Here is a 22,526-nt window from a genome sequence, read left to right as displayed (position 1 = left end):
TCTCTCTCTCAATCTCTGTCTCTCTCACTCTCTCTGTCTGTCTCTCTCTCTCGCGCTGTCTTGCTCTCTATATTGGCCCTTTTCCACTACCCTTTTTCAGCTCGCTTCAGCCCAACACAGCTCGCGTTTCGACTACCGAAGAACAGCACGACTCAGCTCGCTTCAGCCCTGCTTAGCACCCAAAACTCGCACGGTTTTGGAGTGGGGCTGAAGCGAGCCAAACCGAGCTGAGTGAGGCTGGGGGCGTGAGCAGACACTCCCCTGTGCACTGATTGGTGAGGAGGAGTGTCCTCACATGCCCACACACGCCCCGTGAGCACGCTGGGATCTGTAAACACCGTAAACCCGGAAGAAGAATAATTACGAATTACGAGAATTTCTGAAGCCTTATGCGCCTCGCCTCATCTATACGCTCTTGCCAGTATCTGTTGGCGTTGTCGGTGACAACAAGCCACAGCACCAAGACCAGCAACACTAACGACTCCATGTCCTCCATGTTTATTGTTTACTATCCGGGTCGTGAGACTACCACTTAAAAGGTCACTGATGTCACTGTTTGCGCCGCTTAACGACATCACTTGACGTCCACCCACTTTCGCTAACTCCACCCAATGTGTCCACCCACTTCCAGCCAGCATGGTTCAGCGCGGTTGTAGTCGAAATGCAACTCCAACAGCCCCACTCAGCTCGACTCAGCCCAACTCAGCACGGCACGGCTCAGCCCGACTCAGCACGGCACGGCTCAGCCGCGTTTGTAGTGGAAAAGCGGCATATGTTTCTCTCTTGCTTTCTCTCAATCTCTCTGTCTGTCTGTCTCTCTTGCTCTGTCTGTATGTCTCTCTCTCTGTATTTCTCTCTCTGTCTGTTTCTCTCTCGTTCTCTCTCTCTCAGTCTCTCTCTGTGTCTGTCTGTCTGTCTGTCTGTCTGTCTGTCTGGATGTCTCTCTTGTGTGCTCTTGCTCTCTTTCTCTCTCTCTGTGTCTGTCTGTCTGTCTGTCTCTCTCTCCTCTCTCTCTGTCTGTTTCTCTCTCTCTCCCTCTCTGTGTCTGTCTGTCTCTCTGTCTGTTTCTCTCTCACTTTCTTTCTCTCTCTATGTCTATCTGTCTGTCTCTCTCTTGCTCTATCTGTCTCTCTCTCGTGCTCTCTCTCTCTCTCTCTCTCCTTCTCTGTATCACTCACTCTCTGTATCTCTCTCACACACACACACACACACACACACACACACACACACACACACACACAGCAGGCAGTCTTTCCCACAGAGCAGTCTGGGCTCTAATGGATATGGCTGTGTGATCGCAGAAGTCGTTGGAGCAGTAATTCGGCTCGGTGATGGTTTGGCTCTGGGGGGGCAGCGGGCGACTGTAGCACGATCTCCCACCATTAAAAGACACTTTAGCATAATCGAAATTAAAGATCTCATTCTGCAGGGCATTGCTTTGCGCAATTGTGATGGAATTAGCTTCGAACGTTATGGAGAGAAATGTGCAGGAGGAAGGCTGAGATGGCAGGAGCTCATGCTTTTAGTTAATGTTAATCTTTTACGTCTTTAACAGCTGCACATGCTCATTCTGAAGTTTGACATGAATGTGCATGTACTTTAAAGACTATTACTGTCACAGGTGTGGAATATTGCGACGTATTCTTTATTTGGTAAACCTTTTAGCATCCTAGCAGACCGTTTCATCAAAATTTCAGTCAGAAAGGTTAATTAGACTGACAGAAGGAGGAGTGATCAGCCTCCGTGTGGGTCATTATTCATGAAGTGCGTCTACCTGAGCTGCAGTTCTGTTTGATCAAGTCCAGCAGGAGACACACAAACGCTTCAGGGGTCATTTGTCCTTCATTTTGATTTGCAGTTACTCCCCCTGTAGGCCATTCTGGAAAACTGCACTCTCATTTCCCTCCCACTGACCGAGCACCTCGGCTCTTTTTTGTTCTGTTTGAACGACATACGCTAAACCTTCATTACGCATTCATAAGCACTGCATAAATATGCAATAAAACAACGCTGGAGTATTTTTATAAGGCATTTATCAAAATTTCAGAAATAACAAAATTAATATTTTGCTTTGTCATTTCACAAAAGTGTGAAAGTTACTATTTGTGGCAGGATTATTATTATTTTTTTTTACATCCATGTGGAAGGAATATCATGCTATATTTCGGGAGGTGTTTTGACTAAATCTGCTTGTTATATTCAAAGCTTGAACTTAAAACACTCTTCAGCTGAAGTGCTTGCAGTCCATTTGCATTTAAAACTATTCTGAGGCCCCGTTCCAGTGAAGTTATGACTTGTTTACGAAGCTGATATGTCAGTCAGCCGGAGAGGTTAATTAGTTTAGTGGACCTGGATTAAAGTGGTAATCAAATAGATCGCATTTTTAATCAAATTTATCAGTCAAATTGGATTGGTTATTTTAATTTTAGAATAATGTAAAATGCCAAATCTGTGTATGTTGGGTTGAGTTTTACAACAAAGCACTGATGTTATCATAAAACGATATCTATACTTGGCTCAGCCATGACATACAGTACACTGTACAGCCAAAAGTTTGTGGACACCTGACCATCACACCGATACGCCCTTGTTGAAGATCCCATTCCAGATTTAGTCCCCCTTTGCTGTTATAACGGCCTGTACTTTTCTCTTCTGGGAAGGCTTTCCACTGGATGTTGAAGTGCAGCAGTGGGGATTTGTGTTCATTCAGCCACAAGAGCATTAGTGAGATCAGATGGTGATGTTGGTGAGGAGTAACGTCTGGGGTTCAGTCAGTGTTCTAGTTCATCCTGGAGGTGTTCAGTGGGGTTGAGTTCAATCAGGGCTCTGTGCAGAACGCTCGAGTTCTTCCACTCCAACGTTAACACACCATGTCTTCAATGGACATCACTTTGTGCACAGGAGCATTGTCGTGCTGGAACAGGTTCAGGCCTCGTAGTTCCAGTGAAGGGAAATTGTTAAGTTACAGCGTACAAGAACGTTCTAGACAGTTGTGTGATTCCAACTTTGTGTCAGTAGACTGATTTGGCCATATTGTGTGTGTATTATTAGGGCAGGTATGATGTCGAAAATGTATTGTGTAGTAAATGTACATAAAACCAAAATAAATAAGCAAGTTAGCAAGTGGACTAAATTGGAAAGAATGATTGTATCAGTATTGTTTGTTTGTTTGTTTGTTTGTTTGTTTATACCAGTGGTTCTCAAACTTTTTTCACCAAGTACCACCTCAGAAAATACTTGGCTCTCCAAGTACCACCATAATGACCAACATTAAAATACAGTAGCGTAGTAGGCCTAAGTATTCATTAAAAACAAGGCGGAGGTTTTATTTAACAAGTATATTTAATATTGTTGGCCACTGTAACATTACACACAGTACTTTGAACAGTAACACTGTGTTTAAATATAGGAAAATAAAACACTGTACTTAAATAATGAATCAAATAAAATTAATTGCACATAAAAGTGAAATAAACATTGTACTAAAATAAATATTAAGAGTTCTTAAATATTAAATGAAAATGTACTTAAAAGTTAAATAACTGTATTGTACTTAAATGTTAAGTAAAAAAAAGTACTGTACTTGATGTACTTGAAAAGAATCAAAACAGGCTATGCATAGCTGCAGTTCCCCGATTGTGTGCGGCTTACCGGCTCTGGCGATCAGGAGGCTGGCACGATATGAAGCTTCCTGTGCTTTGGCTACGGGTGTACCATAGGACAGAATGGTGGACTTGGACTGCTTCAGTTCATCACGTTTTCGTAAAAAAAAAAAATCCATTGGTTTGTCCTTTAGTGCTGTGTGTTTGGTTGTAAGATGCCGTTTGAGATGCGACGGTTTCATGGACTCATTGCTCAGAACGTCCCCGCATACAACACACTGCGGCCTGGGCAGCTCCTCTGTCCCGCTCCAGATGAATCCCAGTTTTATGTATTTTTCGTCATACTTCCTCCTTACTGGTTTCTGCCGTTTGCTAGCAGTTCTGGGGCTGGTTTTGCCACTGTCGTTAGCATCTGTGCTCGGCTCACACACGTCCTCTTCAGTTCTCCCTCTCTCCTGATACACGATCCCATTCGCGGATTTAAGCCACGACAGTAATTTTGTCGTACTCGTCATAATTAGCAAAGCCAGCTCCACCTTTTCCCATCACAGCCTAGTCTACCAATGGCGGATAACCGTCTGTCAGCGGAACCGGCGGGAATGCGTACGTACGCTACGTATGGCTACTCAGAAGCACTTGCAAACTTTTTAAAATTATTAACTTAATTTGTATCTCCTTTCATTTTCTTGTCATCGGTTAATACGATATTTTCATCCATTCGGATATTATGGACAGTATTTCACGTTTTATTTATTTATTTATTTATATTTAATTAAGTAATTCTTTGGCGTACCACTAGAATGGAGCCCGCGTGTCACTAGTGGTACGCGTACCACAGTTTGAGAATCTCTGGTTTATACTATAACCACAGTAAATACTTGTTTCTATGTTGGCCCTGAACCACAACGCTATGAAAAGTTTTTGAAGAGCTATGTTATTATTTTGACTTGGTGACTCATCTTATCAAGATATTGAACAGTTATTCCACGAAATCGAGTCGTACATGAGCTGAGAGCCGAAGAAGTGCATAACACCGAGATTGAGTGGAATAACTGTTTTATTCTATCCACATTCACTGGATTTTGAGAAACGGAGCATTTCTGGTTTTATTTTTTGCAAATTCGATAAATAAAAACTTTATACAAAACGTCCGACAAAATCATTTCCGTTTAGAATGTAAACAAACTGATAAAATGACAGTAGCAATTTGTGAAAAATGCGATAATAATAAGTCTTGAGGCGGCACGGTGGTGTAGTGGTTAGCACTGTTGCCTCACAGCAAGAAGGTCCGGGTTCGAGCCCCGTGGCCGGCGAGGGCCTTTCTGTGCGGAGTTTGCATGAACATCGTCTCCTCAATAGTTCTTCTACATATGGAACACATAGCAGTGCATTTTTTCCCACTGCATGAGGTCTGTATAAGCAAAACGGACAATCCTAGGTGCGTCTTTCCAGGCATTTTAGCGCCATTCACATTAGTTTGTTCCTGAACATGACGTATGAACAGGTGAATGTGCTTCTCTTGCACAAAATTAGCATAAAAATTAATGTAGATATAAATATCTTAGGGCGGCACGGTGGTGTAGTGGTTAGCGCTGCCGCCTCACAGCAAGAAGGTCCGGGTTCGAGCCCCGGGGCCGGCGAGAGCCTTTCTGTGTGGAGTTTGCATGTTCTCCCCGTGTCCGCGTGGGTTTCCTCCGGGTGCTCCGGTTTCCCCCACAGTCCAAAGACATGCAGGTTAGGTTAACTGGTGACTCTAAATTGACCGTAGGTGTGAGTGTGAATGGTTGTCTGTGTCTATGTGTCAGCCCTGTGATGACCTGGCGACTTGTCCAGGGTGTACCCCGCCTTTCACCCATAGTCAGCTGGGATAGGCTCCAGCTCGCCTGCGACCCTGTAGAACAGGATATAGCGGCTACAGATAATGAGATGAGATAATTCTTGAAAAATAAAAATAAAAAGTATGTTCTTACCGTTAAATACTTTCATTCCATATTTTGTTGTGCTTTTTTTGCATTTTTTTCCAAGTCAAGTTTTTATTTCATCCTCGGTTGGTTCAGCAACACGCTCTGCTATTTTGTTTTTCTCTACTCACGGGCTATGAACTGATATCCTAGTAGTAGAGTAGCGCGTGATTACTCATATCCAGTGACTGTGGATAGAATAATATCTTGTTATTTTGACATAGTAACTCATTATTCCAACTCACTAATGTGTTACTACAACTTACAAATTCATTATTTTTAACTTAGTAGCTTGCTATTTTTCCTTACTAATTTGTTATTTCAGATTAGAAATTCATTATTGCAACTTACTTGTTTTGACTTAGTAACTCATTATTTGGACTTCAATATGATCCTATTATTTAGACTTACTAAGACAAGTTAGTAAGTTGAAATAAGATCATATCCTGAAGTCACGAGTTACGGCATCAAAATAATGAGTTACAATATGAAAACAAGTTACAAAGTTATAATACTGAGTTACGATGTTTAAATAATAGAATAGTATCTTGTATTATTATATGGCATGAACTACTTCCGGTAAAATTGTGCGCTCTGATTGGTTCCTTGACAGGCAGAATTTTCCCGTAATGCCTGTGGGTGATTATGGACTTTCTTTCCAAGGCACCGGCTTTCAATGCTGCAAAAAAAAAAGACAAAAAAAAAGATGAATTGGAAATGAAAACAGAATCAAAAACAGCCAAAACACAAAAGACGAACAAGAGTTACTGAGTTATTCAAGAAATGAGCAACGAAGAGCATACAGAAACTCCTAACAGAAATTCAGTTTTGAAACCGCGAGGCGTTTATTCTGCATGCGTGACTCAACTATGTTACAAATATGACGTGACTGAAAGCAGCGTCACACCTCGTTATAATGAGCGTCTGTTTTAATCTTCGAAATAACAAAAGCCAGATAATAAACTTCTTATTAATCTCGCTTGCTTGGTCTTTACTGGAAAATATCTGAGGTCTTTTTGTACATTCCTTGCCTATGGCTCTGCTCGCACTGTCAAGACCTCAGTCTGATATTTTCCCGTAAAGACCTCACGCTCAGTTAATAAGTAGTTAATAATGAGTTTGTAAATTTAAATCACGAGTTAGTCAATAAGTTAATAACAAAAAGTTTGAATTTCAAAATAATGTTGTTCTTCTGGCTGCTCCCGTTAGGGGTCGCCACTGTGGATCTGTTCCGCATATTTGATTTGGTGTAGGTTTTACACCCGATGCCTTTCCTGATGCAACCCTCCCCAGTCTATCCAGGCTTAGGACCGGCACTGAGTATGCATTGGCTTGTGCAACCCCAGTGGCTGGGTATTTTACCTAACCTGCATGTCTTTGAACTGTAAGGAGCCTGGAGGAAACCCACGCAGACACGGGGAGAACATTCAAACTCCACACAGAAAGGCCCCCATCAGCTGTGAGGTTCAAACCAGGAACCTTCTTGCTATGAGGTGATGGTGCTAACCACTGCACCACTGTGCCACCCAATTTCAAAATAACATTACTAAGTCAAAAATATTACCAATTCCGAATGAGTTGAAAGAACCTAGGGCTCATGTTTAACGATAAACTCTCCTCCTCAGTGAACATCGCTGCAGTGTATAGTCCAAATGTGTAGATTTCTCCTCTACAACATCCAAAGGATCCGCCCCTTCCTTACCGTGACTCTACTCAGCTCCTGGTCCAAGCACTGATCCTCTCCCACTTGGACTACTGTAACTCTGTCCTTGCTGGCCTTCCAGCTTCTGCCATCAGACCCCTGCAGCTCATCCAGAACGCCGCACCTTGCCTGGTCTACAACCTCCCTCGTTCTTCCCATGTCACCCCTCTGCTTGCCAACCTGCACTGGCTACCTATCAAAACTGGCTCGCATCAAATTTAAGACATTGGTGCTAGCTTACTAGGCTCTCAAGGGGTTAGGACCAGCATACCTCCAGAGTCTGATCCGCCCCTACATGCCAGCCAAATGCCTACATGCCACTACTACTGGTCGCCTAGCCCCTCCTCCTCTCAGCTCAAGACTGCTGTCTGTCCTGGCTCCCTGTTGGTGGAATGACCTTCCCATTGAGGTCAGAATTGCTGACTCCCTGACCATCTTCAAGCGCAGACTGAAGACTCATCTCTTCAGGCCGCACCTCTCCCTTTCTTCCCTGTCCACTCTGTAACTGCGTTTCAGTCTCGACCAACCCAGGCTGTGTTCTGTCTAGCCTGGGGTTATCCATCTGAGTTCTCTATGTAGTTGTACTTTATATGGTTGGTTTGTTTCCTTGGCTGTTTGAGTATTGGTATCTCAACAGAATATTACACTCACTGTTGCTGTCACTTGTTCACTTGGTACTAGAACTTTCTTGTCTAGAAGTTCAGCACTGTGTACCTGACTTTTGCACTCATTGTACGTCGCTCTGGATAAGATTGTCTGCTAAATGCCTGTAATGTAATGTAATGACTGACTGGCAGGCAGGGATTCTTTTTAAAACTCCGAGATATAACCATAACAACAAGGATATAATAGGAGCTGATTGATATGGGAGGGGACAAGCCAATGAGCTTAGTGACTGGCACCTTCATATAGTTCAGTTATAAGAAAACAAATGTATAGAAAGCCTCTCTTTGTTTAAACGCTGGTGAAAAGGCATGCTGTAAGCAAGATAACACATGCTAAAGCATCCCAATATCTGACTGACCTGCTCTGTATATCACATCCCCAGTGATGGTAGCAAGGAAAAATAGGAGAAGCTAGAGAAGTATCAGGTACTGAAACAGGAAGTAGAATGTGATCGTTAAAGCCAAAAGATGAGGATATGGGCCAAAAGAGGTGTAGATAGATAGAGACATATAATATGTAGAATTGTTATATCAGTATTATTGTAGATGTGTTTGTGTGTGCACGCGTGTTGCTGGTGTTGGGGAGATCTACACATGGCATCCATCTGTGGAGCTTCATGACACATGGTCACAGCTGCCATTCAGTACATGCCAGAGGTGCCCCAGAAAAATGCAAAACAACGCTAAGTGGGGCACGAGTAGAGAGAGTGAAAAACATGGTGTGTGCCATCTACAGTGGTGCCTTCCTGTTTTCCCAGCGTTCATTGGCATTTTCTTGGGCATCTCAACCAAACCTGAACTCCGCCCTGCTATTATTACAGTTACTGATTCTATGTACAGTAATGTATATATTTTGACAGCATAAAAACAGAGCTTCTGATGAGTTTATGAGCAAAGTATTTACAAGGGCACAAAATCAACCTGAATAGAATAATATTACAGCACCATGAATGAACCTTCGAATTGTGTCATGCCATGTTTTTCACCTCAATAAATTACTGAATTGTCTTGTGACATTATTGTGATCCCAATAATGAGAGACACATCGCAGTTACGATTCCTTTCTTTGACACCGTGTGCCATGCACCAGAAACAACACCACCATATTTATTATGGTGTGACTCTGCTAGGGGCGTGGGGGACAGCAGTGAACCAGTGCTTTCACTTTACAGCATTACTATATAGTAACGATCAAATATCGAACTTGATATGTCAAACAGTGTCTGGTTACATCTGTCACGTCCACATGTGTTGGTGCTCCAAGCATGTAGCTGCAGATTGCAAAGTGCACGCACACCATTAGGACTAATCCCCATGCACCTGTTCCTGATTTGAGTGCAATCACAGCGCAGACATTTATATAAGGACTCTGAGTAACACACAGACTTTGTGAAAGCCTTGATTTTGTATCACTTTTCTGGTTTTGACCCTGTTTGTGTTTTTGGACTGTGAGTATTGTATTCCCTCTGATATCCTGTCTGCTCCTCACTCCACCACTGCCTGTTTTTGTCTCCGCTTTTGATCTGTTTGTGAGCGTGTTTTCAATAAAACTCTTCCTGTGAAACTCTTACATCCGTCTATCACTCTTACACAACACAAACTGTCAACTGTCTAACAAGCGAGTGGACTAATAAACCTGTTTTAACTCTTTTTTTTTTATGAAACTGTTGTGAATATTTTCAGTACAATGTATTGGTAAATAATCCCAAGTTATTTTTTAAAGCTAATTAAAAATAAGCACTGGATAAAAACCCATCTATCTTATATAAATAAAGATACAAATTTCACGGTCTGGTGGTCAAGTGTTTTATGAGATATGTTGCCTTGTACCTACAATCGGGTTCCCTGTGGTGGGACATGAATGTACAGACAAACCATCAAAAATCAGGTCGATGCATCACCATATTCTCTTAAGTATGGAGCTCCGTTCCGCTATAAACAGATAAATCCCTTTAGAGCAAACATGTTTGAGATGGTTCCAAACTTTCATGCAAGGATGTTGCAGCAGTGCAATGCAGAAAATCATGCACATACAGGTCAAGAGTTTCCGTTAATGTATGATTGTACAGCATACAGCTTTCATTAAAAAAACACTAGAATTTGGTGCACACATTTTCATTTTCTTTGGGTTTTCTGAAATCAACACAGGGTCAAAATTATACATACAGGGTCAGAAATATACATACAGTACACCTAATATTTGGGTAAAATGTCTCTTGGCAAGATTCACCTTGACCAAATATTTTTGTTTACCATGAACAAGCTTCTGGCAGAATTCTGGTTGGATATTTCGTGATTCTTCATGGTAGAATTAGTAGAGTTCAATTTTTTTTTTCTTGTCATGGACTCAACTTATAAGCACGGTCCATATATTTTCAATAGGGTTGAAGTCAGGACTTGTTTTAAGCTTAATGTTCACCTGCTTTATCCTCCACAACCAGCTCTGATGCGTGTTTGGGTTCATTGTCCTGTTGTAACTCCCAAGTCGTGTTCAAGTTTCTGATGGTTTATGCTGAATAATTCTGAGGTAGTCCTCCTATTCATCCACTTTGTGCAATGAACCAGTTCCACTGGCAGCAAAACAGCCCCAGAGCATGATGATCCTACCACCACCACCAGCTGGTACAGTGTCCCTCTGTACATGGTGGTCATTGTGGCCAAACAACTCAATCTTTGTCTCATCTGACCATAAAGCTTTCCTCCAGAAGGCTTTTTCTTTGTCTGTGTGGTCAGCTTTAAACTTTAGTTAAGCTTGAAGGTGTCAATTTTGGAGCAGGGGGTTATTTCTTGGATAGCAGCCTCTTAGTCCATGGTGATCTGAACTGTAGACAGTGATCCATCAGCTTCCAGTTCATGGCAGGGCTGTGCCATGGTGGTTCCCAGGTTGTTCCTGACCATCCAAACCAATTTTCTTTCAGCTGAGGGTGACAGTTTGGGTTTTCTTGAAGCAAAATGGCTTGGCAAAGTGACCACACCTCACAATAACTTGGATACAATTGTTTGAACTGATCTTGGAATTTGCAGTTGTTTAGAAATGGCTTCAAGAGACATTCAGGAATTGTGTATATCTGTGATCCTCTTTCAAAGATCTGCACTGAGCTCCTTGGACTTTCCCATTTTACTGTGTGTTGATCAATCCAATGAGTGCTGTAAGCAAACCCTTTTTATGAAGGCACAGAGAAGCTACCAGCTGTAGTCAATCATGATCACTAACAGGAAGTTAAGAGACCTCGGCCTTGGCAAGATAAAAGACATTTTGGAAGTTTCAGCACCTCTGAATTCATAATCTAAGGGAGTGTATGTACATTTTTGACCCTGTATGTATAATTTTGACCCTGTGTTGATTTCAGAAAACCCAAAGAAAATTAAAACTTGTGCCCCAAATTCGAGTGTTTTTTCTTTTAAATTAAAGCTGTATGCTGTACAATCATTCTGCCACAGAAAAAGAACAGTTCAAAGAAATTAGTGAAAGCCCAAATATTGCCATGACATTCATATCCGAGATGACATTCATGTCATTGTATGTAAACTTCTGACCACAACTGTATCTGTCAAGCACAGCTAAAGTCCTCCTCTGCATTTAACCCATCTGAAGCAGCGAACACACACACACACACACACACACACACACACACACACACACACACACACACACACACACACACAGAGCAGGGGGCAGCTATGCTACAGAGCCCAGAGAGCAGCTGGGTTTTAGAGGCCTTGCTCATGGGCACTTCAGCCATGATGCAAACAGAGGGAGTCCTCACATTTTTCCTGCTGGTTCCAGGAATCAAACTGGCAACCCTTTGGGCCCAAGGCTGCATCTCTAATCTTCAGGCCCTCCTGGCTGCCAATGTGAAAATGTGATCTTGGCAGCTCTTGACCAGGGTATGGTTGTTGATGGCAGACAGGCTAGTTTAAGTATTTCAGAAGTTGCTCTTCTCATGTGATTTTCATACACAACAGCCGTACACAGGTGACACCAAATGGTGCGAAAAACACAATTTTTCTGGTCTGAAATGTCTTGCTGATGGGAAAAGCCAAAGGAGAATGGTCAGACTGTTTCAAGCTGAAAGAAAGTCAGGTCCGTTTATTTGTATACCGCCTTTAACAATAGACATTGTCGCAAAGCAGCTTTACAGAAATGCTAAACTTAAAAATTTGGACTGATTTTGTCCCTAATAAATTTATCCCGAATGATTGAGCCTGAGGTGACGGTGGTGAGGAAAAACTCCCTCAGACGACATGAGGAAGAAACCTTGAGAGGACCCAGACTCAAAAGGGAACCCGTCCTCACCTGGTTGATAACAGATAGCGTGATTATAAATAATCTGCTTCGATAACTGTGCCCTATATACCGTACAGGAGTCACAAAGTATAACTGTGTAAAGGAAATTCATTATAGTTTTAACATGAAGTCTGTTTTGTTGAAGTTATAAACTGTTCACTGATGGAGGCTTGAGTGCAAAACTGTTCATGACAACTACAGTCCAAGAGATATCATGGTGATTGTAGTCCTCAGCCATCACAGCAAAATTGTAAGTGTCCAGAGTGTCTTCTAAGTGTATCTTTCGACTGTCCATATGGGGCCGTCCTTCACAGGAGCAATGTGATGAGACTCCAGCCAGAAGTAGGGCATGAGGATGGATCAGGCAGGTCTGATGAGCAGAAGAGTTCAGCATCAGTGATGTCTCAGGATTGACGTGTAAGTCGACAGAGAGAAAACACAGCTTGTTGGGTATGCCCGTTGTCACCTAATGGTTAAGAACAGTATACATTTTGCGCCGAGTGCAAGCAGCGACTCTGGCAAGACTAACCATGACAGCATAACTAACAGGGAGAGCCAGAAGGTAACACAGTCATGAGGGAGCATCAAAGGAAGGCTTCTATAAATCAAATAGCCACTCTTTAAAACCGTGCTCTGCAGAAAAGCATCTCAGAACACACACCCTTGAGCCAGGCAGGCTACAACAGCAGAAGACCACATATGGTTCCAGTCTTGTCAGCCAGAGTAGTCATCTGAGGCTTCTATTTCATATCATACCACAAACACTATTGTTTCTCTCCCCTCCTGGACCACTGCCGTGATCCATTGACCTGATTTTGTGTTCCAGCGATGTTTATACAGAAATATGATGGCGTGGGCAGCATCTGAGCTGACCTCATTTTCACACGGCCCAAACACAAGCAGGCTGTTCGTTTTGTACCAAATTTCTTTCTCTTGATTAAAAATGCAAACAGCATGCGGATATAAATTTCGCTTTACAGCCAGGACCATATGCTCGGCTCGAGCTGTGTGCCAAAGCTTGGATGAGGCTACTAAAGGCCGTTTTCACTGCTCCACCTTATTAATTCATTTATTTACTCACATATTTACTTGTTAACTCTTCCTTTTCCCTCCACAGTCACTGAGAGTAAAGGCCACGCTCTGTCTGTCCTGAAGGAGTGCAGCCTGGACGAGTATGATGGGTATGTGGTTTCCCCGTCTTCTCTTCTCTTCTCTTCTCTTCTCTTCTCTTCTCTTCTCTTCTCTTCTCTTCTCTTCTCTTCTCAGTATTGAATGCCAGATGATGGGGATAATATTGCACTATCTTGCCGCTCCGGAGGTGACATTTAGCATTTAGCATTTAGCCCTCATAAATAAAGTGGGGTTAAAGAAAGAGAAAAAGAGAGATGGTCATCCAGAGTGATAATGCTGTGAGATATAGGTCTGTCTCTCTCTTTCTCTCTCCTGCTCTCCATTAGAGCGGGCTGCTGTGGGGCCGCTCAGGCAGGTGGATCTTTAATTACCTGCACTAGAAGGAGTGATGGAGCACAGTGTGTCTGGATAACACACTCTCACACAGACAAAAACACACACCAGACTCTTAGTTCCTTTAGTCTAGTGCATTGGAATGCACTTTCCGCTACAGGACTAATAAAGGACTTGTCTGTGTATCTATACCCCATCTATGATCATCCATTAGAATCCTATCGACTGGCCTCGGGGTTGCATGTGTGGTTGAGGGTGGGGGGAGTGTTAAGTCTGGCGCCACGCTTTTTGATTAAAATCGCAGCATGCAGTACAACTGTGAGACAAAAGGGACAAGGACAAGCTGGGTATACTTTAATTGATGTCCAGGAATAACTTAAATCGAGGAATATTTGGTCACTTCATGAGGCAGTTGAAGAGTATTGGCATGCATGCATTTCTGTGGATCTGTTTGGACTTCATTAACTCAAGACGCACAAGACAAAATATGTGTAAAAGTCCAGAAGGGTTTGGATTGAAGGCATCATTATGCACACTTGTCACAGTATCTTTCACTCACACTTAAATATTCATTTCCTGATGTAATTTACTGAGTTTCTTTTAAAATCAACATTAACAGCTACACACAACGGAGCGACCTGGCAGCCAGAATTCTCTCAAAATCTTCCATATTTAACAAAACAAACCCGGCAGCCATGTTTGTTTACAAACTCTCACAGTCACTTGCTAGCACGGAAGTTTTACATCTTCGACGTGTCTCTTTTCCAGTTTTTCGATGTCCATTGGTATGTTTTTCTCTTGTAAATATGCGTGAAGAATATCTAATCAAGTTTTAGTAGCCTTTCGGATGTTCAACATGTCCTCGGTTTTAGTGCTTAATGATAGCATAGCTAATCTTAGTAGTAGCACTGGATTAGCCTCGTCTTCTTTCTTTCCCGGCCAACAAAGAAATGATTGTGTGCATGCGCAGCAGAAAAGTTTTGTCATTGGATCTTCACATGAGCTCTGATGTGTGACGTCGTGTTGTCGTGACAACGTGCAATATTATAACAATATTGCACGCTCATTCTCCATTTGGGAGAGTGGCGTAATACATGGGGAATAAGCAATATGATAACAATATTGCATGCCATCAATAAACCTGCTAGAAGGGAATAGAATACATGTTTTTATTCCATAGAAAAAGTGTCCTGTATGTATAATAATATTCAATATTTTTTCGCAGTCCAAATCCTGCGCTCTGATTGGCTGGCGAGCGGGTCCATATCCTACTGTACGGACCCCAGTTATGGACCTCTGGCGACTTGCTCATTCACAACAACAACAAACATAGTAGCATTTTTTGTCAGCGTTTATCTTTTTTTAATAAGATTTATTTATAAGATTATCAAAAATCTTATAAATTTTTTCCAGCATTTCTCAGGAGAATAGCATTAATTTTATAGCATGGATAGCGATAACGACAGTGTTCACAGTGAAAGAGAGTTTTACTACCCTGAGGAAGAAGAAATAAAAAAAAAACATTTCAGGAGAAAGCTAAAAACCTATAATTTGCTAACGCCGAGTAAAAACTTGGCTGAATCCTGAATGACTCAGTTTTGTATAAATAGGGGACTACATAGGCAGCAAAATGTAGGTTTTTTTTCCTGCCATGGAAGTGCACTTGTATACCGAGGAGGAAACAATTTGCATTACAGCCTTGAATGAGGCGGCACGGTGGTGTAGTGGTTAGCGCTGTCGCCTCACAGCAAGAAGGTCCAGGTTCGAGCCCCGTGGCCGGCGAGGGCCTTTCTGTGCGGAGTTTGCATGTTCTCCCCGTGTCCGCGTGGGTTTCCTCCGGGTGCTCCGGTTTCCCCCACAGTCCAAAGACATGCAGGTTAGGTTAACTGGTGACTCTAAATTGACCGCAGGTGTGAATGTGAGTGTGAATGGTTGTCTGTGTCTATGTGTCAGCCCTGTGATGACCTGGCGACTTGTCCAGGGTGTACCCCGCCTTTCGCCCGTAGTCAGCTGTGATAGGCTCCAGCTTGCCTGCGACCCTGTAGAACAGGATAAAGCGGCTACAGATAGTAAACACTTAACAGCCAAATTAAATACTTGTTTTCACCAGAAAATATAAACAATGACACCCTTATTCTCCATCAAACACCAACATTCTCCAATGTTCAGCATAAAAACCGAAGCCAACGAATATTCGTTCAATTTCACAAACATAAATAGTTTGATACTTGATTTATCAAACATTGGCATTTGCAGTCTTTCAGTATCAAGAAAGATTATCACAAACTTTCAAACATCAATACTGATATTCTCCATCACACCAACACAAACATTCTCCATCAACACTGATATTCTCCATCACACCAACACAAACATTCTCCATCAACACTGATATTCTCCATCACACCAACAATAACATTCTCCATCAAAACTGATATTCTCCATCACACCAACAATAACATTCTCCATCAACACTGATATTCTCCATCACACCAACACAAACATTCTCCATCAACACTGATATTCTCCATCACACCAACAATAACATTCTCCATCAACACTGATATTCTCCATCACACCAACAATAACATTCTCCATCAAACATTGACATTCTAAAACACTAACATTCTCCATCACACCGGCACTAATAGTCTCCATCAACACTGATATCTCCATCACACCAACACAAACATTCTTCATCAACACTGATATCTCCACCACACCAACACAAACATTCTTCATCAACACTGATATCTCCACCACACCAACACAAACATTCTTCATCAACACTGATATTCTCCATCACACCAACACAAACATTCTTCATCAACACTGATATCTCCACCACACCAACACAAACATTCTTCATCAACACTGATATCTCCATCACACCAACACAAACATTCTTTATCAACACTGATATTCTCCATCACACAACACCAACGTTCACCATCAATACTGATATTCTCCATCACACCAACACAGACATTCTCCATCAACACTGATATTCTCCATCAAACCAACACAGACATTCTTCATCAACACTAACATCCTCCATCACACCAACACAAACATTCTTCATCAACACTGATATTCTCCATCACACCAACATTCTTCATCAACACTGATATTCTCCACCACACCAACACAAACATTCTTCATCAACACTGATATCTCCATCACACCAACACAAACATTCTTTATCAACACTGATATTCTCCATCACACAACACCAACATTCACCATCAATACTGATATTCTCCATCACACCAACACAGACATTCTCCATCAACACTGATATTCTCCATCAAACCAACACAGACATTCTTCATCAACACTAACATCCTCCATCACACCAACACAAACATTCTTCATCAACACTGATATTCTCCATCACACAACACAAACATTCTTCAACACTGATATTCTCCATCACACCAACACAAACATTCTTCATCAACACTGATATTCTCCATCACACAACACCAACGTTCACCATCAATACTGATATCTCCATCACACCAACACAGACATTCTCCATCAACACTGATATTCTCCATCACACCAACACAAATATTCTTCATCAACACTGATATTCTCCATCACACCAACACAGACATTCTCCATCAACACTGATATTCTCCATCACACCAACACAAATATTCTTCATCAACACTGATATTCTCCATCACACCAACATTCTCCATCAACACTGATATTCTCCATCAGACCAACACAGACATTCTTCATCAACACTAACATCCTCCATCACACCAACACAAACATTCTTCATCAACACTGATATTCTCCATCACACCAACATTCTTCATCAACACTGATATTCTCCATCACACCAACACAAACATTCTTCATCAACACTGATATTCTCCATCACACCAACATTCTCCATCAACACTGATATTCTCCATCAAACCAACACAGACATTCTTCATCAACGCTAACATCCTCCATCACACCAACACAAACATTCTTCATCAACACTGATATTCTCCATCACACCAACATTCTTCATCAACACTGATATTCTCCATCACACAACACAAACATTCTTCAACACTGATATTCTCCATCACACCAACACAAACATTCTTCATCAACACTGATATTCTCCATCACACCACCAACATTCACCATCAACACTGATATTCTCCATCACACCAACACAAACATTCTTCATCAACACTGATATTCTCCATCACACCAACACAAACATTCTTCAACACTGATATTCTCCATCACACCAACACAGACATTTTCCATCAACACTGATATTCTCCATCACACCACCAACATTCACCATCAACAATGATATTCTACAACAAACACCAAACATTCTCCATCAGCATTCTCCAGCAACACTGATATTCTCCAACAAACACCAAACGTTCTCCATCAAACATTGACATTCTAAAACACTAACATTCTCCATCACATCAGCAGTAATATTCTCTAACAAACACTACACTGTAAAACATTTGACATTAGTTTAATTTGGAAATGCAAGTTCACCTGCTGTCTTGAAAATGCAAGTTAACTCAATTTGACGATTATCTTTGTTTCAACTCAGAAAAAGTCTCAATTAGTCAAGACAACTAAGTAATTCAAGTCTAACCTTTGAAAACTTGCACAGATTAATTCAAATTAAAACACTTTTCAGAGCTCATTGAGTTAAAGAGAAAAAGTAAGTGGACATAACTAAACAAGGCTGAAATGTTTTACAATGTAGCATTCTCCAGTACTAACCAGTACTAACATCTCCAACAAACACTAACATTCTCCAAAAACACTAACATCCTCCATCACACCAACAATAACATTCTCCATCACACCAACACTAACATTCTCCAACAAACACTAACGTCCTCCATCACACCAACAATAACATTCTCCATCATACCAACACTAACATTCTCCAAAAACACTAACATCCTCCATCACACCAACAATAACATTCTCCATCACACCAACACTAACATCTCCAACAAACACTAACATTCTCCAAAAACACTAACATCCTCCATCACACCAACAATAACATTCTCCATCACACCAACACTAACATTCTCCAACAAACACTAACGTCCTCCATCACACCAACAATAACATTCTCCATCACACCAACACTAACATTCTCCAACAAACACTAACGTCCTCCATCACACCAACAATAACATTCTCCATCATACCAACACTAACATTCTCCAACAAACACTAACGTCCTCCATCACACCAACACTAACATCCTCCAACAAACACTAACATTCTCCATCAAACACTAACATCCTCCATCACACCAACACTTACATCCTCCAACAAACACTAACATTCTCCATCAAACACTAACATCCTCCATCACACCAACACTACCATTCTCCAACAAACACTAACATTCTCCATCACATCAACACTAACATTCTCCATCACACCAACACTAACATTCTCCATCACACCAACACTAACATTCTCCATCACACCAACACTAACATCCTCCAACAAACACTAACATTCTCCATCACACCAACACTAACATCCTCCAACAAACACTAATATCCTCCATCACACCAACACTAACATTCTCCATCACACCAACACTAACATTCTCCTTCACACCAACACTAACATCCTCCAACAAACACAAACATTCTCCATCACACCAACACTAACATCCTCCAACAAACACTAATATCTTCCATCACACCAGCACTAATATTCTCCAAAAACCACTGGTATTCTCCACCAAACACTAACATCCTCCATCACACCAACACTAACATCCTCCATCACACCAACATTAACATCACCCATCACACAACACTAACATTCTCCAACAAACACTAATATTCTCCAACAAACACTGATATTCTCCAACAAACACTAATATTCTCCAACAAACACTAATATTCTCCAACAAACACTAATATTCTCCATCACACCAGCACTAATATTCTCCATTAAACACCAATATTCTTGATCAAACACCAGAATTCTCCATTAAACACCAACACTAACATTCTCCAAAAACACTAATATTCTCCACCAAACACTAACATCATTCATCATACCAACACTAACATCCTCCATCACACCGACACTAACATTCTCCAAAAAACACTAACATTCTCCAAAAAACACTAACATTCTCCATCAAACACTAACATTCTACAACAAACACTAACATTCTACAACACACACTAACATTCTTCATCACCCCAGCACTAATATTCTCCATTAAAAACCAATATTCCTGATCAAACACCAGCATTCTCCATCAAACACCAACACCAATATTCTCCAAGAAACACTAGTATTCTCCACGAAACACTAACATCCTCCATCACACCAATACTAATGTTCTCCATCACACCAACACTGACATCCTGCAACACTAATGTTCTCCATCACACCAACACTAAAATCCTCCATCACACCAACACTAATATTCTCCATCACACCAACACTAACGTTCTCCATCACATCAACACTAACATTCTCCATCACACCAACACTAACATTCTCCATCACACCAACACTAACGTTCTCCATCACACCACACTAACATTCTCCATCACACCAACACTAACATTCTCCATCACACCAACACTAACATTCTCCATCACACCAACACTAACATTCTCCATCACACCAACACTAACGTTCTCCATCACACCACACTAACATTCTCCATCACACCAACACTAACATTCTCCATCACACCAACACTAAAATCCTCCATCACACCAACACTAATATTCTCCATCACACCAACACTAACGTTCTCCATCACATCAACACTAACATTCTCCATCACACCAACACTAATGTTCTCCATCACACCAACACTAACATTCTCCATCACACCAACACTAACATTCTCCATCACACCAACACTAACATTCTCCATCACATCAACACTAACATTCTCCATCACACCTACACTAACATTCTCCATCACACCAACACTAACGTTCTCCATCACACCAACACTAACGTTCTCCATCACACCAACACTAACATTCTCCATCACACCAACACTAACATTCTCCATCACACCAACACTAACATTCTCCATCACACCAACACTAACATTCTCCATCACACCAACAGTAACGTTCTCCATCACACCAACACTAATGTTCTCCATCACACCAACACTAACGTTCTCCATCACACCAACACTAATGTTCTCCATCACACCAACACTAACATTCTCCATCACACCAACAGTAACGTTCTCCATCACACCAACACTAATGTTCTCCATCACACCAACAGTAACGTTCTCCATCACACCAACACTGACGTCCTCCATCACACCAACAGTAACGTTCTCCATCACACCAACACTAACATTCTTCTTCACACCAACACTAACATTCTCCATCACACCAACACTAACATCCTCCACAACACTACTGTTCTCCATCACACCAACACTAACATCCTCCACCAAACACTAATACTCTCCACCAAACACTAACATTCTCCATCACACCAGCACTAATATTCTCCATCAAACACCAATATTCTTGATCAAACACCAGCATTCTCCATTGAACACCAACAGTAAATTCTCTATGAAACACCAGCAATAAAATCTATCGAACAGTAACATTCTCTAATGTCTGATATTTCTCTGATAATTCTCTGATATTTAATATCAAACATAAGCAAGCAATTCCATCTACCAACATTCTGTAACACCACCATGAAACACCAACAGCACCAGCATGCCAGTGTTGTGGATTGGCTTTCTACAGAGTCACGTACTGTAAAGGTGATGAGCCAAATGAATCAGCTTTCAGTGGGAACTTCAGTCATATACAGATACCAGAAATGTTCAGTTTGTTGGCACATTTGCTGGTGTTTGCTGAAACGAGTGTATTCATGCGTGTTGATAGGTTTATCAGAGTGTGATGGTGAATGAGTGTGTGTTCTGGGCTTAAGGTAGCTCTCCTACAGCTCTGGCCTTGGCTCCCACCTGAGCTTAGAGACAGATGGATCAGGTGAGGGAGGGGGCCAACTCATGATCTACTACTCCCCAAGCCATTACACCCTGCTGTTCCTCACCATCATCTTCCTCATCCTTTCCTGTACCTACCCATACAGACAATGCTTATGTTATCACAATGCTGTTTTTAATGCTACATTTAAAAATATAATGATTACTTATTCAAATGCATTCTTTGTCATAGACCAATGAACACCAACATTTAACAAATGTCGCTATCAAAAAACATTTTAACAGCAACTGAAACCAATTTTCCCTCTAACACACTACCAAACACCATCATTTTTCTTTAAACCCACACCACTGCCAAACACTTAGAGCCATTTCCATCCAATGCCAACAAACGCTTATTCATTAAACACCAGCATTCTCCATTGCAGATCACTGAAACCAACAAATACCAACATTCAAACAGTGCTGTTCTTCTCTATTAGATGGGAACAAACACAGACACCAGCAAATACAATAAACTACCAAGAAACACAGACACCAACAAAGAGAGACACAAGTAAACACAGACACCAAAAACACAATCAGACAACAAACACAAGCACATACAATTAGCCACCAACAAACAGAGACACCAGCAAACACAGTCATCCATCCATCCATCCATCCATCCATCCATCCATCCATTATCTGTAGCTGCTTATCCTGTGCAGGTTAGCGGGTAAGCTGGAGCCTATCCCAGCTGACTATGGGTGAGAGGCGGGGTACACCCTGGACAAGTTGCCAGATCATCACAGGGCTGACACATAGAGACAAACAACCATTCACACTCACATTCACACCTACGGTCAATTTAGAGCCACCAA

The 22,526-nt window shown here is 41.5% G+C and overlaps 1 protein-coding gene across 1 annotated transcript in view; it reads left to right on the top strand.

Moving 5' to 3' along the window:
* Positions 1–22,526, top strand: part of cerkl (ceramide kinase-like) — a 229,502-nt gene that overhangs the window by 119,294 nt on the left and 87,682 nt on the right. The window contains exon 4 of the mRNA XM_060928581.1: positions 13,336–13,399. Within this exon, the coding sequence (XP_060784564.1) occupies positions 13,336–13,399 (64 nt within the window). The remainder of the gene's footprint in view (positions 1–13,335; positions 13,400–22,526) is intronic.

This window comes from Neoarius graeffei, chromosome 9 (assembly GCF_027579695.1).
Source record: "Neoarius graeffei isolate fNeoGra1 chromosome 9, fNeoGra1.pri, whole genome shotgun sequence".
Lineage (NCBI taxonomy): Eukaryota > Metazoa > Chordata > Actinopteri > Siluriformes > Ariidae > Neoarius > Neoarius graeffei.
This window is presented reverse-complemented; position numbering and strand designations above follow the sequence as displayed.